Raw genomic sequence first — 16,189 nt, forward strand, 5'->3', positions numbered from 1 at the left:
ATACTCAGGTCCCATCTTATCTTAGGGACCTCATAGTACCATATCACCCCAATAGAGCACTTCGCTCTCAGACTGCAGGCTTACTTGTAGTTCCTAGGGTTTGTAAGAGTAGAATGGGAGGCAGAGCCTTCAGCTTTCAGGCTCCTCTCCTGTGGAACCAGCTCCCAATTCAGATCAGGGAGACAGACACCCTCTCTACTTTTAAGATTAGGATTAAAACTTTCCTTTTTGCTAAAGCTTATAGTTAGGGCTGGATCAGGTGACCCTGAACCATTCCTTAGTTATGCTGCTATAGACTTAGACTGCTGGGGGGTTCCCATGATGCACTGAGTGTTTCTTTCTCTTTTTGCTCTGTATGCTCCACTCTGCATTTAATCATTAGTGATTGATCTCTGCTCCCCTCCACAGCATGTCTTTTTCCTGGTTCTCTCCCTCAGCCCCAACCAGTCCCAGCAGAAGACTGCCCCTCCCTGAGCCTGGTTCTGCTGGAGGTTTCTTCCTGTTAAAAGGGAGTTTTTCCTTCCCACTGTCGCCAAGTGCTTGCTCACAGGGGGTCGTTTTGACCGTTGGGGTTTTTCCGTAATTATTGTATGGCTTTTCCCTTACAATATAAAGCGCCTTGGGGCAACTGTTTGTTGTCATTTGGCGCTATATAATAAAATTGATTTGATTTGATTGATTGGATTTGATTTGAAATATTCAGTCACTTTATCGAAAGGGAAAATCAATATAATCTGATTTGTATTGTTTTCAAATTCAAAAATTTTGTACATTAAAAAGACTTTGTGTTTCTGTGAGTGGAGTAAAAACATGGAATAACTTGAATCAAGAACTTAAACAATGCCAAACAATTCATCTGTTTAAAAAAAACTGAAAAGAATATATTTTTTCCAAGTATGTCAGTGAAGAGATTTAAAGACTGAGTGTTCACAGCTGAATCTTTGAAGCAGCTTTTGAAGGAAGCTGAAATGTTTTTGTCACTTAAGGACAGATTTGCAAAGAGGGGTGGGTGTTATGTGGGCCGCTGAAGAGGAGGTACTGCTGGCCCACCACCACCAGAGGGCGCCCTGCTTGGAGTGCGGGCTCCAAGCACGAGAGGGCGCCAGACCCAGAAGAAGTGACAGCTGTCATTCATCCTCTGCACCAGCTGTCACTCGTTCATCATCATCATCATCAGCATAAAGGCCGGACGGCAGCTCCACCTCCTTGCCGAGAAATCGACTACTGAAGAGGTAATTTCTCTGCTGACACATACGTTGTATAATAATCTGAACTTCTGTTGCAGCTGTTTTCCTGGTGGTTTTCCTTGTCTGTGGGATTGGCGTTTGGTGTCACAGCGACGGCTTCGCCTCACACTCCAAACCAGATAAGTGGTTAACCAGGAGCTGCACGAGTGTGTGATTGGAGGTGGAGGTGCTCCCTCCTAACTGTGTACAGACTGTGGATTACTGAGTGTGCGGACTCACACTCATTCATCTTGTCTCTGCTTTCTGCCAGCAGTACCAGGGTCGACAGCCGAAGACAGAGGCCACCTGGGGACTCGGACTTGGCGGCTCCGGTGTTCTTCAGACCGTTGGTGGTGGAAGCCGTGTGGGACGCGGCTTCTCTCTCGTCGGGGGTCTTCTATCTTCGAGCCTGCCCACACGTCACCTGGTGTCAATTGACTTTACAATTTCTGTGTATTTAGTTGTGTATTATCACAACATTAAATTGTTACTTTTTGGCTTATTCATTGTCCTTTCATTTGCGCCCCCTTTTGTGGGTCCGTGCTACGACACCTTCCCAACAGGATTTCTCGGCCAATCGTCATGGATTCCGAGGGGCGTCAACCCGAGCTTGAACGGCCAATGGAAGAGCCAGGAGCGCAGGCGTCAGCAGGAGGCGTGTTGAGTGAGCTGCAGCAAATCTTAACCGCCTTCACGGCTCGGCTGGATTTAGTGGCCGAGCAGAATGTTCTCCTTATCCGGAGGGTGGAGGCTCTCACCGCCAGGGTGGAAGCGCGCGATCAGGGCGCTGCTGCAGCCACTCCTCTTGCTGGTCCTGGGCCTGTAACAGACGTTCCACTGGTCATTCAATGACCCCCCCCCCCACCGTCCCCTGAAGCATACATAAGCCCTCCGGAACCGTACGGAGGCTGTGTTGAGATGTGCGCAGACTTCCTCATGCAGTGTTCGCTCGTCTTTTCACAGCGTCCTGTCATGTACGAGTCAGACGCCAGCCGGGTGGCTTATGTTATTAGTCTTTTTCGAGGAGAGGCACGCACCTGGGCTACGGCGCTTTGGGAGCAGAATTCACGGCTCCTAACGTCTTATGCTGAGTTTATACGGGAGTTCAAACAAGTTTTTGACCATCCCAACAGAGGCGAGACCGCTTCGAGCGTGCTGCTGTCAATGAGACAGGGGTGTCGCAGCGCAGCCGAGTATGCAGTCGACTTCCGCATCGCGGCAGCGAGGTCCGGTTGGAATAATGTTGCGCTCCGCGCCGCCTTCGTAAATGGACTGTCTCTGGTCCTGAAGGAGCACCTGCTGGCTAAGGAGGAACCGCGGGATTTTGACGGGCTTGTCGATTTGGTTATACACTTAGACAACCGTTTGACTGAGCATCGTCGGGAGCAGGCCGGGGGGCATAACCGGGCACGAGCTGTCCCTCCCCCTTCCGGTTCCGAAAGGGTGACGTCGTCCCCACGCTTCACTGCCAGACAGCTCCGTGTGGCTACAGCTCCCCCTGCTGAGGAGGCTAGGGACACGAGCAGGGCCAAATAAAAACAAACGTCAGACAAAGGAAGCTGGCCCGCGGGGAGTGTTTTGTCTGCGGCTCTTGTGAGCATATGCAGAAGGACTGCCCCAAAACGGTCAAACTACAACGCCCGTCCTTAGAAACTGGGCTAAGGGTGGGCCATAACACGCACGCGGGGAAACCCCGCAAATCTGCACGAATCCCAGTAACGATCCTTTGTGGGGATTTAACCCTTCACGCCCCAGCACTGGTAGACACGGGGTCGGAAGGGAATCTGCTGGATAGCAGATGGGCAAAGGAAGTAGGGCTCCCCCTGGTGGCTCTGCCTGCACCATTGCAGGTGCGAGCACTAGATGGCACCCTGCTTCCATTAATCACACATCAGACACAGCCAGTGACCTTGGTTGTGTCTGGAAATCACAGGGAGGAGATCGTGTTCTATGTAACACCTTCTACCTCCCGAGTGATTTTGGGATTTCCATGGATGGTGAAGCACAATCCCCGGGTAGATTGGCCGTCTGTGGTTGTGACGCAGTGGAGCGAAACCTGCCACCGGGAGTGTTTAGGATCCTCGGTTCCTCCCGGCATGACGGCTAATGAGGAGGTTAAAGTCCCCCCCAATCTATCGGCGGTGCCAAAGGAGTACCATGATCTTGCTGACGTTTTCAGCAAAGATCTGGCGCTCACTGTTCCCCCGCACCGACCGTATGATTGTGCCATCGATTTGGTCCCGGGCGCTGAGTACCCGTCCAGTAGGTTGTACAACCTCTAACGTCCAGAACGCGAATCAATGGAGACCTACATCTGGGACTCTTTAGCTGCCGGGCTGATCCGGAACTCCACCTCCCCGATGGGTGCTGGTTTCTTTTTTGTGGGCAAAAAGGACGGCGGACTCCGTCCATGCATTGATTACAGAGGGCTGAACGAGATCACGGTTCGCAACGATACCCGTTACCTCTGTGGATTCAGTGTTCACGCCCCTGCTGGAGCCCAAATTTTCACTAAATTGGATCTTAGAAACGCGTACCACCTGGTTCGGATCCGGAAGGGAGACGAATGGAAGACGGCATTTAACACCCGTTAGGTCACTTTGAGTACCTGGTCATGCCGTTCGGCCTCACTAACGCCCCCGCGACGTTCCAAGCTTTGGTAAATGACGTCTTGCGGGACTTCCTGCATCGGTTCGTCTTCGTATATCTGGACGATTATACTCATCTTTTCCCCGGACCCTGAGACCCAGTCCAGCATGTACGTCAGGTCCTACAGCGGTTGTTGGAGAACCGGCTGTTGTGAAGGGCGAGAAGTGTGAGTTCCACCGCACTTCTTTGTCCTTCCTGGGGTTCATCATCTCCTCCAACTCCGTCGCCCCTGATCCGGCCAAGGTTGCGGCGGTGAGAGATTGGCCCCAACCAACAGCCGCAGGAAATTGCAGCAGTCCTCGGCTTTGCAAATTTCTACAGGAAGTTCATTAAAGGCTACAGTCAGGTAGTTAGCCCCCTGACTGCCCTGACCTCCACCAAGGTCCCCTTCACCTGGTCGGATCGGTGCGAAGCTGCGTTCCAGGAGTTGAAACGCCGGTTCTCGACTGCACCAGTTCTGGTGCAGCCTGATCCTGATCGCCAGTACATAGTGGAAGTGGACGCCTCTGACTCAGGATAGGAGCCGTGCTGTCCAGAGCGTGGAGGCTGATAAGGTTCTCCATCCTTGTGCCTATTTTTCCCGCAGGTTGACCCAGCTGAACGGAACTATGATGTCGGCAATCGGGAGCTCCTCGCGGTGAAGGAGGCTCTTGAAGAGTGGAGACACCTGCTGGAGGGGGCATCGTTGCCTTTCACGGTTTTCACGGACCATCGGAACCTGGAGTACATCCGGACCGCCAAGCAGCTGAACCCCAGGCAAGCCCGCTGGCCTCTGTTCTTCGGGCGCTTTGACTTCCGGATCACGTACCGCCCCGGGACCAAAAACCAAAAATCAGATGCATTGTCCCGGGTGCACGAAGAAAAAGCCAAAGCGGGGCTGTCGAACCCCACCGAGACCATCATCCCCGAGTCCACTGTCATGGCCTCCCTCACCTGGGACGTGGAGAAGACCATCCAGGAGGCCCTGGCAAGGAGCCCGGACCCGGGGACCGGCCCCAAGAACAGAATGTACGTCCCACCAGAGGCAAGAGCTGCCGTATTGGACTTCTGTCACGGGTCCAAGTTGTCCTGTCATCCCGGAGTGCGTAGGACCGTGGCAGTAGTCCAGCAGCGCTTCTGGTGGGCGTCCCTGGAAACTGACATCCGGGACTACGTCCAGGCCTGTACCATCTGCGCCAGGGGCAAGGCAGACCATCGGAGGACCTCGGGACTCCTCCAACCCCTGCCGGTGCCTCATCGCCCCTGGTCTCACATCGGCCTGGACTTCATCACGGGCCTCCCGCCGTCCCAGGGCAACACCGTTATTCTCACGATAGTGGACCGGTTCTCCAAGGCGGCCCACTTCGTGGCCCTCCCGAAGCTCCCGACGGCCCAGGAGACGGCAGACCTCCTGGTCCACCACGTCATGCGGCTGCATGGGATACCATCGGACATTGTATCAGATTGTGGTCCCCAGTTCTCTTTGCAGGTGTGGAAGAGTTTCTGTAAGGAGCTGGGGGCCACCGTGAGTCTCTCGTCCGGGTACCACCCCCAGACAAACGGCCAGGCAGAGCGGGCTAACCAGGAGTTGGAACAGGCCCTTCGCTGCGTCACCTCCGCGCACCCGGCGGCCTGGAGTCACCATCTGGCGTGGATCGAGTATGCCCATAACAGCCAAGTCTCGTCTGCTACCGGCCTCTCCCCTTTTGAGGCATGTTTGGGGTACCAGCCCCCATTGTTCCCGCTGGTGGAGGGAGAGGTCGGTGTGCCCTCGGTCCAGGCTCACCTCAGGAGGTGCCGCCGGGTGTGGCGGACCGCCCGCTCTGCCCTGTTAAAGTCCCGGACGAGGGCCAAGACCCATGCGGACCGCCAGCGTTCCCCGGCCCCCACATACCAGCCCGGGCAGGAGGTGTGGCTCTCGACCAAGGACATCCCTCTTTGTGTTGACTCCCCGAAACTGAAAGACAGGTTCATTGGTCCGTTTCGTATCCTCAAGATCATCAACCCGGCCGCAGTGAAGCTCCAACTCCCGGCTTCACTGCGGATTCACCCTGTTTTTCATGTTTCCCGTATGAAGCCACACCACACCTCACCCCTCTGTGCTCCGGGACCTACACCGCCTCCTGCCCGGCTCATTGACGGGGAGCCTGCCTGGACAGTCCGCAGGCTCCTGGACGTCCGTCGTATGGGCCGGGGGTTCCAATATCTGGTGGACTGGGAGGGGTATGGACCTGAAGAATGCTCCTGCGTGAAGAGGAGCTTCATCCTGGACCCGGCCCTCCTGGCCGATTTCTACACGAGACATCCGGACAAGCCTGGTCGGACGCCAGGAGGCGCCCGTTGAGGGGGGGGTCCTGTTATGTGGGCCGCTGAAGAGGAGGTACTGCTGGCCCACCACCACCAGAGGGTGCCCTGCTTGGAGTGCAGGCTCCAAGCACGAGAGGGCGCCAGACCCAGAAGAAGTGACAGCTGTCATTCATCCTCTGCACCAGCTGTCACTCGTTCATCATCATCATCACCATAAGGCCGGACTGCAGCTCCACCTCCTCGCCGAGAAATTGATTACTGAAGAGGTAATTTCTCTGCTGACACATACGTTGTATAATAATCTGAACTTCTGTTGCAGCCGTTTTCCTGGTGGTTTTCCTTGTCTGTGGGATTGGCGTTTGGTGTGACAGCGACGGCTTCGCCTCACACTCCAAACCAGATAAGTGGTTAACCAGGAGCTGCATGAGTGTGTGATTGGAGGTGGAGGTGCTCCCTCCTAACTGTGTACAGACTGTGGATTACTGAGTGTGCAGACTCACACTCATTCATCTTGTCTCACCTGGGGACTCGGGACTTGGCGGCTCCGGTGTTCTTCAGACCGTTGGTGGTGGAAGCCGTGTGGGACGCGGCTTCTCTCTCGTCGGGGGTCTTCTATCTTCGAGCCTGCCCACACGTCACCTGGTGTCTATTGACTTTACAATTTCTGTGTATTTAGTTGTGTATTATCACAACATTAAATTGTTACTTTTTGGCTTATTCATTGTCCGTTCATTTGCGCCCCCTGTTGTGGGTCCGTGCTACGACACCTTCCCAACAGTGGGGTTATAAAAGTGATTCACTTCTTCCCACTCCGATTCAGACATGCATTTTTTTTTTTTTGATATTCTTCTTTCTCTATTGTTTTGTATTGGAAAAAAAGGTGAATGTGATGTTTTGTTGACAGATCCGATGCTCAGTATCTGTGTCTGTCTGAATAAATTCATTCATTCATTCATTCACTCCAAAGAGTCGTAAATCATTATACCACCAGCATAATAACAGCGCATTCCTGTCACAATGGCTTCAAACTTAACAGGTGGCAAACACGGGATATATCATATGTAAAATAAATTTGGTTTATTTTTTTACTGATCTAGTGCATCAAAGTTCACCAGATTTTAAAATGTCTGTCCAGATTATGTGCTTTTTGAATGTGGCGATTTAAAGGATTACAGCTTTTGTAGGTTTTGAGTTACTACGTTCTATATCGCATTTCTGTAGCACTGTTCCATCTGAAGCAGTCATGCAAGGTGCTCATCTGCACACCGGGAGCAATTTGGGATTAATGAACTCACCCAAAGGCTCTTAGTGATTTTTTTGGTTTGATGGAGGAGGTGAGGATCCTCAGAAGCCCACTGCTTTAACCTTCAGACCGTCACTTAGGGGTGGTGATGGTCTGTTGAGACTAGTCCTAGTTCTAGGTTTTCCCAAAGCCTAGGACTTGAGCAGGTGAAAAAAAAGAAAACTTTGTGTTTTGACTTTCATTTTCAAGAAATTCCCAAAGTGTTACAGAAGATCACACCAAACCATTGTCTTTGACTTTGCACTGGTTTTCCCAGTGAATAATGTGTTGCCCCATTTACCTTTCCAGCTGGATAATTCCCCATCCAGTGGGATTGTTCTGGCTGTGTAAAACTCTGTGATGCTACAAGCATACACCAACATCTGCACAAAACTGGTGGTTTGCTGCTCAGTTACTTTCTTCTTCCAGAACAACATTAAATACTAATCATTACAAAACAGCCATCTGCTGTCTGGTCCAGGCCTCTACGTTACAGCAGGCCTTCATTAGGGACTAGAGTCGGTTCCAACAAGCCGAGTCGTCGTCGTTCCCTGAAACCTCCTCCTCCTCCTCTTCCAGCAGCTGCTGTCGGTGTCAGCTCAGCTGGGAATGCTGATTGGCATCTCTAATCTCAGTCTGCGAGCATGAAATGGCAACATGTACATGACAAGTGAATGCTACAAGGAGCAGATTTTTTTTTCTTCGTCATGTTATGTGAGCAGATCATGCCCCGACTGGAAGCAGATGGATGCACGGCTCAAAGAGCGAAAATTAATCTCACGCATTACTCCATTCATTAAGTTCCTGTGCAGAATTTAATAACAGATAAAGTCAGCATGGAAGAATGAAGCAGAGCTAATGGGTGTCAGCAGTGGTTGCCAACGTGGTTCCTTGGAGCCTGATGTGACAATTACTGAGGCAGAATCTCCCCAAAGCAAAATTATCAGACACAATATTTATAGATGTATATGTATTCAATTTATTTATTTGTCCTTGAGATACTGATCAGATCATTTCACATGACTGCTTATAAAAATGTTGATGTAAAGTAAGCAATCCCTCCTCAGGAATGAGTTTAGCAGTGTGTGGTTTCTCTCTCAGCAGTTTCTAAAGTGTTTCTCTGCAGAACTAGATGTTTTATGGGATTGAAGCTCTCTGAAACAACAGCAGAACTTGTGTGGTCCAAACCCAACACTCTCCTTTCACCCTGCAACTTCAACCTTTCTATTGGGATTGGGCCACTGAGTGCAAAATAATACAGACTCAACAGTCTGGCAGGTCAACTCAACAATGGTACTGACAAAAATGTTCTAAATTCCCCTCTATTCAACCAACAAAAAATGAACACAAATGATTCTAGTGACAAACAACAACTCAAGAGACACCATCAGCTCTCTGCTGAAATGAAGTTCAGCACTCTTGCACGTCATTGGTGATGTACTGAAATATGAAATTGACACCACCAGATGGGGGGTTGGCCAACATCAAGAGGTCCTACCAGTGACTAGCAAAGGCTGGGCTACAAGACAGCACAGAGGATCTGATCACGACACCATTAGCACCACGTCCACAGAGGCAGGAGTGTCCACACAGGACCAGGGGTGTCAACTGTGTAAAGATTCCCCTGGTACAGTCCAATACATAGTGGCTCAGTGCAAGATGCAAGCTAGAACAATATACACTGTCAGGCACAACTGAGTAACTGAGATAGTGTCTAGGAACATTTGTGCCAAATACTGATTGGAAGGAGCAGAACAGGACAGTTGTGGTTGATGTATCAGAGCTAAGTGATAGCAACATCAGAAGGAAGGAGCATGGGAAGAACAAAATGTACCCAGGGCTGATGGAAGATAAATGCCACAGTGGTCCCAGTGGTAACTGGAGCTCTGGAGGCTGTGACCTGCCAAAATGGGAGAATGGCTCCAGCAGATTTCAGGTACATCTGTAGCCTTGGCTGGAGAAGTAACCTGTGGACTGGAGTCCTGTCCAATGGGAGCCATAGATTCCTATCCATTACAATAGCTAGGAATACGCACCAACCCAATGGGCCTTCAGGGCTGTAGAAGACCTTCAGTCATATAAGAAGAAGTAAGACTTCTACAGCAGAAGATCTTACATCCAGTCAGATAACTATTAATCTAATGGAGAACAAAAACCGAACACTAGCAGAGTTGCTCCCAGTCTACGAAATGTGTTTCCCCAAGGGAGTTGGACACAGCAGAATGCTGACAACACACCTTTCAGTTGCGACTACCAGAGATGGTGATCCAGCCACATGATGGCTCTCTGTTCTTCAGCAATAACTGCAAACATGTGAAGTGTTTGTTTTTAATTTATATGGTATTTTGATCTTGATTTCTTGCCTTTTCTACAGCCAAGGTAATTTTCTCCTCCAAGTCTGCAATGCTTCTGAGTCAACTAGGTAGCAACAACGATGTAGAACCTCTCAAACAAACGGGGTAATAAATCCATGGCTCAGTATGAGAACCTACTCAGTCAATAAGCAAGTGGATCCAGGCCACTATTTGGAAGAGTAGGGCTAGAGGGAGGGGCTAGATGATCTAGACTGGACCAAGAGCAGGAATTCCCTGCAGTGGTGCTAGTGTACAGCTGTGGTTGGACAGCAAACACGTGGATGAGCAAATGAGAGAGAGTTAATCCATTCAACCCAACTGGTGTCCACAATAACTCAAACAATGAATGCTATGATTGTATAACTCACCAAATTAAAAGAACATATAATGATGATATATCATATTGCATCTGCTAATACTGCTTTTGGAATGGTTTTCTTGACCTTTGACCAAATTACTCCAAAACCTAATCACCTCTAGATATTGCACAAGATACAGGCAAATCCAAGACAAATATATAACACAATGGGAAAGTAAAACTCAAATTATAGAATGGATATCTGTACTGCAAATAAGGGTTAACAAAACTCAAAACACTGCTCTAGAATTTTTCCTTTCACAGCATCCATGTTTCGAACAACTGTTCTGGAGCATTTATCAAATGGAGAACAACACGCGATGCACTGAATGGGGCCTCAATGCATCACCATCTATATCAAAACAAACGTTTCCAAACAGTCCATCTGATTGGTCTGCACATGGTGTTGAAACAGTAAAAACACAAGTGAATGAAGTAAGATTGTACTACATCAGCAAGCAGCAGCAAACGAGCCACATCTCATGAGCTGGGTGAGTATCAATAATGCAAAACAAAATAAACAAAAATCCAAATGAAAAATCTTTGAATATAAGCAAGTCAAAACAACTGGTGCCACATAATAAACTAAATTTACCATGACTGGTTTGGAGAACATTTGCATTATGCCATTAGAATAAGTGTGTGCCCTTCTGGAGGCAGAGTCATCACCAGCGGGGCCCTCATCAGGAGGGTATAAATACAACAAATCCCACAATCCCTTTCAATTACACATTCATTCTTGACAGTAAAAAAAACTCAAACACAGCAACCACATTGCCCATATTAACTACAAAAAATGAGGGGAGAAGTGTAAACACGGCAGATTAACATTGTTAATGTTCACACATTCAGTTCTAACCAGGGAATGCTGGGAAATTTTAACACTCCCACTCATGACAATGAAGTATTACATTGTGATTCAAAGGGTTATGGTTAAATAATTCTTAGCAAATATGAACTATGGAGCTGTTGACTTTTTACCTTTCAGAGTGGCCTTTTATTGTGGGCAGTCTAAGGCACACCTGTGCACTAATCATGGTGTCTAATCAGCATCTTGATATGGCACACCTGTGAGGTGGGATGGATTATCTCAGCAAAGGAGAAATGCTCACTATCACAGATTTAGACTGGTTTGTGAACAATATTTGAGGGAAATGGTGATATTGTGTATGTGGAAAAAGTTTTAGATCTTTGAGTTCATCTCATACAAAATGGGAGCAAAACCAAAAGTGTTGCGTTTATATTTTTGTTGAGTGTAGTTACGTTTTGGTGCTGATCCAGACTCCAGCATAGATACATGCTGGAGTCCACCAAACTACCAGTCAGCACCCACCAATCGCGTAGGTAGTTACTAAACTAGCTAAGGCTACCAGGCTATGTAACCTGTTTCAGGTGATTGATTTTTGCATGTTTTTATGAACTGGCCAGTGATTGTCATAATGCGTATTAAAAACTATGATCTGCATATTGCCTCAATATGAGGTCTGTTAGAAAAGTATCCGACCTTATTTTTTTTTTCATAAACCATATGGATTTGAATCACGTGTGATTACATCAGATATGCTTGAACCCTCGTGGGCATGCGAGAGTTTTTTCACGCCTGTCGGTTAGGTCATTCGCCTGTGGGCAGTCTTTGAGTGAGGAGTCGCCCACCCTCTCGTCGATTTTTTCATTGTTTAGGAATGGCTCAGAGACTGCTGCTTTGTTTGATAAAAATTTTTTAAAAAACTGTAAGGCACAACTGAGTGGACACCATTCGATAAATTCAGCAGGTTTTTGGTAAAAATGTTAACGGCTGATGAGAGATTTTGGTCTGGTAGTGTCGCTTTAAGGACGGCCCACGGCGCCTGACGGCAATCTGCGCTTCGAGGCGGCAGCGTCTCGCCGTTTCAAGTTGAAAACTTCCACATTTCAGGCTCTGTTGACCCAGTAAGTCGTCAGAGAACAGAGAACTTTCAGAAGAAGTCGGCATGAGGAGTTTATTCGGACATTTTGTAATGAAAGAACGTGCGGGCAGAGTCGCATGTTGGGCCGGACCCGACCGCGGTGGGTCGCGGCAGGAAAAACACCTCCGTTGGAAACCTTAACGGACAAGTTGGAACATGCCCAAGCTGTTAAACAATTTCTCAGTTACTCACTTGTTGAAAACCATCAAAAGCCGCCTGAATTTTACAAATGGTTTTCAACACGGAGGTGTTTTTCCTGCCGCGGCGCAGGCAGATTCGCCGAGTCATCTTTCATTACAAAATGTCCTTAAACACTGGAATGTCCGCATAAAGTCCTCATGCCGGCCTCTTCTGAATCTTCTCTGTTCTCTCACGACGTCCTGGGTGAATTAAGCCTTAAATTAGGATGTTTTCAGGTCGAAACAGGCCGACGACGGCGCCTGGAAGCGCTGCGCAACGTCCCGCTCCGTGGGAAGTCCTTACAGCGACAAAAACACCCCATAATCTCTCATCAGCCCTTAAACTTTTCACCGAAAACCAGCTAAATTTCTCAAATAGTGTCCACTCGGATATTCCTCATAGGTCCAGAAAAAATTTTGATAAAGCAACGCGCTCTGTCTCGAGCAGCGTGTGAAACAAAGGAATTCAGCCGAGAGGGCGGGACCACATCTCACTCAAGGCCTGCCTACAGGGAAATGACATCACCAACACGCGTGAAAAAACTCACGCATGCGCACGAGGGTTCAAGCATGATTGGTGGAATCGCACGTCATTCAAATCCATATATTTAAAAAATAAATAAAAGTGTTGGTTTCTTATCTAATAGACCTCATAACTGTGGCACATCAATGCAGAGAATATAAATTGTGCTGAAAGCACTATCATAATAATTAAAGAATTCAAACATTGCACTCAACAACAATACTGACTTTTTAGATGGTCTGCATTATAATTAATAAAATCAAGCCACATTATCTCAAATAGCTGTAATAAAATGCTCAAGGAAACATGGTTGAGTCCACAACAGCTAGCGGCAGACACAGAAGAAGTCACTCAAAGCATATACGCACTTGCTTTGGAGATCAAAATTGTTACTTGTACCAGACTGAAAACCAGGTGGAGCCTGGGCAGGAATGGCAAGTCCTGTGAGGGAGGAATTAATCCAGAACACGCCCACCTTTATCAAAGTTGGCGAGTTAGTTAAGGCTAACAAGCAGACTGAATGGTGGTTCTATAGACTCCAATCCCCCTGTGACCCTTAATGGGAGTAAGTGGGTACAGAAAATGGATGGATCTTATAATGGGGGTTAGGGTGCAGGTATTAAAAACTACAAACATATTTCCTGTGTAACTGTGGCAGTACTATTGGAGGTGATGTCACTAAGGTATCAATGCCTGCTAATTAACATTAACAAACAAATTCTATAATACATATAATTTCTATCAACAGCAATACTGGAGCACCAACTTCTTAGAGGGTTTGGTAGTCCTATTAGCCACATAATACATCATATGATTTCAGATATTTGAAATAAAATGTTCAGATATGACAATGTTGAGTCCACTGCTACCTACATACGGTGGCACTACGCCAGACACAACACACTAGCTTTCAAAGTGAACTCACCCTAATTATTTATATCTCCGTGTTTTAAAATATTTTAAACTGACAAGTTTCATTTAAAAAAAAAAACAATCAAACAAACACCGACTGTACATGTGTCATGAATGGGGACCCAAAAAACAAAGCCATTTTTTTATGGACCAAGATTATAAAAAAAAAAAAAGTTTTTTTTTTTCTCCTGCAAAGTTGGATATTTTACCATTGGTATCTATGAGGAGTAATTCACTTTTGAAGCCATCCACAAGTGGCCATTCAAGGAACTGTAGATTTTGGCACTTCCATGCTGGCTTCATTTATAAGCACCAGAGGCAGTCGCTTGCTGGAGACACACCTTTTTGATGGGAGAAGGGATAGGGCCTGAAGCAGTACCTTTCCATTTAAAGCAACAGCGTCAGATACAGGTTGTTCTTTGAGATATGGAAGTGCGTTTGCTTCTACTTTAAGGACACAGTAGTGTCTGCAAGTTCGTTTTTAGAGGTGGCGGTGACACCAGGCAAATGACATGAAATTGCTGAAAATGTGTCTCTGACCTCTAAAGGATCAGAGCATGTGTGTGTGTGTGTGTGTACACACACTTGCTGATAACGACGCAGCACACGCTGTACTTTCCAACAGGCAAATATCCTCTTATCAGAACGATAACTGTTCAGCTCGTGCTGGTAAATACAGTTTCCAGGTTTCCAATTCAGATTTAATCAAGCCACATTAAATTTGCATAATCCAAGGCATGCACAAGCACATTTACCTTTTATTTTTCTGCATTTGACCAATGCAAAGTTGTAAGAACTTTTTTCCTGATCATCCACCTACAGTGTTCAGAGCTTATGGTGTTTTTTATTATTATTTTGCAGACACACAGAGGCTGCAGAAGGTCAAACAGCCCCAAGATGACCAACAACAAAGCAGCTTGGTCTGAATTAGAATCCTCTGCTGGGTTTGTTTCATTCTGATAACACACTCCACAGCAAGCTGCTCCATCCACCCACACACACACACACACACACACACACACACACACACACACACACACACACACACACACACAGCAGAGCACAATCCACTGAAGAAATGGAGAGATAACCAGCTCACCTTGCAGCGGCGTCTGCACACAGTTCGGTTCCGTCAGTGAATAAAGCGCACTGTTTGGATGGATGTGTGGTGTGCAAATGTTTGTATCAGTGCTTCTCCTGCTGCTGCTGCTGTTGCCATGGTTATTCATCCAGACCCTGTGCGATCTGCAGTCCCCTCCTTCTCCCGCCCTCTTGCACTCTCATTTCACCTCCAGTGTTTCTCTCTCTCTCTCAGTCAATTTGAAAAAAGCGCAGTGGCGTCACTTCAGTCTGCCTGCTCCTCTGCGTTTAGTGCAGATCACAGCGAGCATCAGTCAGCATCAGGAGCCAGCAGAGCTGCGCAACCGCGTGCATCCAGGCGCCGTGCTGACGTCAGAGCCTGCCTCCTGCAAGCTGAAGTGCAGGAGGACATGGTCATGCAAAAACAAAATAAAATAAAAGAGAATGAAAAATATTTCTTTTTAGGGGTGGGGTGGGGGAATTCATACTGCAAATCGATCCCTGCAGCCATTCATATGTGCTTACTAATAATGATTGCACAATTCATTGCACAATTCAACCCCTAGAACAAGAACACAGGAGATAGTGGGAAGGAAAAACTCCCTCTGATGATATGAGGAAGAAACCTCAAGCAGAAAGGATGCAAAGGGGTGACCCTCTGCTTGGGCCATGCTAACAATTACAAAGTTTTACAAAGCTGAAGAAACAGAAAATAGGAAATCAAACAACATAACATAAAGAAGATCCACGCAGTCGTCAGCACCACAGGCAGGGGTCATCCAGCAGTCCACATGCCCGAACGCAGGCTGCACAATATCCACAGATTGCATATATGTTGAACAAAACCCGCCATGAGGTTTACCTGCAGGTTTTCCATGTAGACCTGGAAGCATAAAGATTGCTTCCCTGGGTGTCGCCCTTATTCTGCATACATCATGACCAACCCATAAATGGATGAAGACGTAAAACATGGGGGAGGCTCTAGATGACTTGGACAAATGAACACCCTCATCTTAAAAGTTATCAAGCAAGCTAAGCTAAAATGCTAACCTCGCTTCAAGTGCTTATTAACTCATATATTTTGGTGACTGGGTAGTGATTCTTAAAACATGTGACTTTGGTGTGGACATTAAAAATTATGACCTGCATATTTGCACAGTAATTGTAGATTAACTGGACGAAGCACCCTGAAGCTACCGATAACTGCTAAAAGCACTAATTAAATCATACATTAAACCACAAGGTAATTTTACTGAATAGAAATACAGCAGCACATATGTCTTAAATTACCCACAGAATGAGTCATTATATGGTTACGACCGGGTTTTTTGCACAGACCTCGCTACGCTCAGTTCGTACTGTCAACACCTCGGTCTTGTTGTGAAAGTGACGTG

General features: G+C 47.5%; 1 protein-coding gene across 1 annotated transcript in view; it reads right to left on the reverse strand.

Annotated features, from left to right (window-relative positions):
* Positions 1-15,183, reverse strand: part of fam135b (family with sequence similarity 135 member B) — a 113,628-nt gene extending 98,445 nt beyond the window's left edge. Inside the window, 1 exon segment of the mRNA XM_034160784.1 lies at positions 14,815-15,183. Within this exon segment, the coding sequence (XP_034016675.1) occupies positions 14,815-14,944 (130 nt within the window). The 5' untranslated portion in view covers positions 14,945-15,183.
* Positions 15,184-16,189: the final 1,006 nt, after the last annotated feature.

The sequence above is a fragment of the Thalassophryne amazonica genome, chromosome 20 (genome assembly GCF_902500255.1).
Source record: "Thalassophryne amazonica chromosome 20, fThaAma1.1, whole genome shotgun sequence".
Taxonomy (NCBI): domain Eukaryota; kingdom Metazoa; phylum Chordata; class Actinopteri; order Batrachoidiformes; family Batrachoididae; genus Thalassophryne; species Thalassophryne amazonica.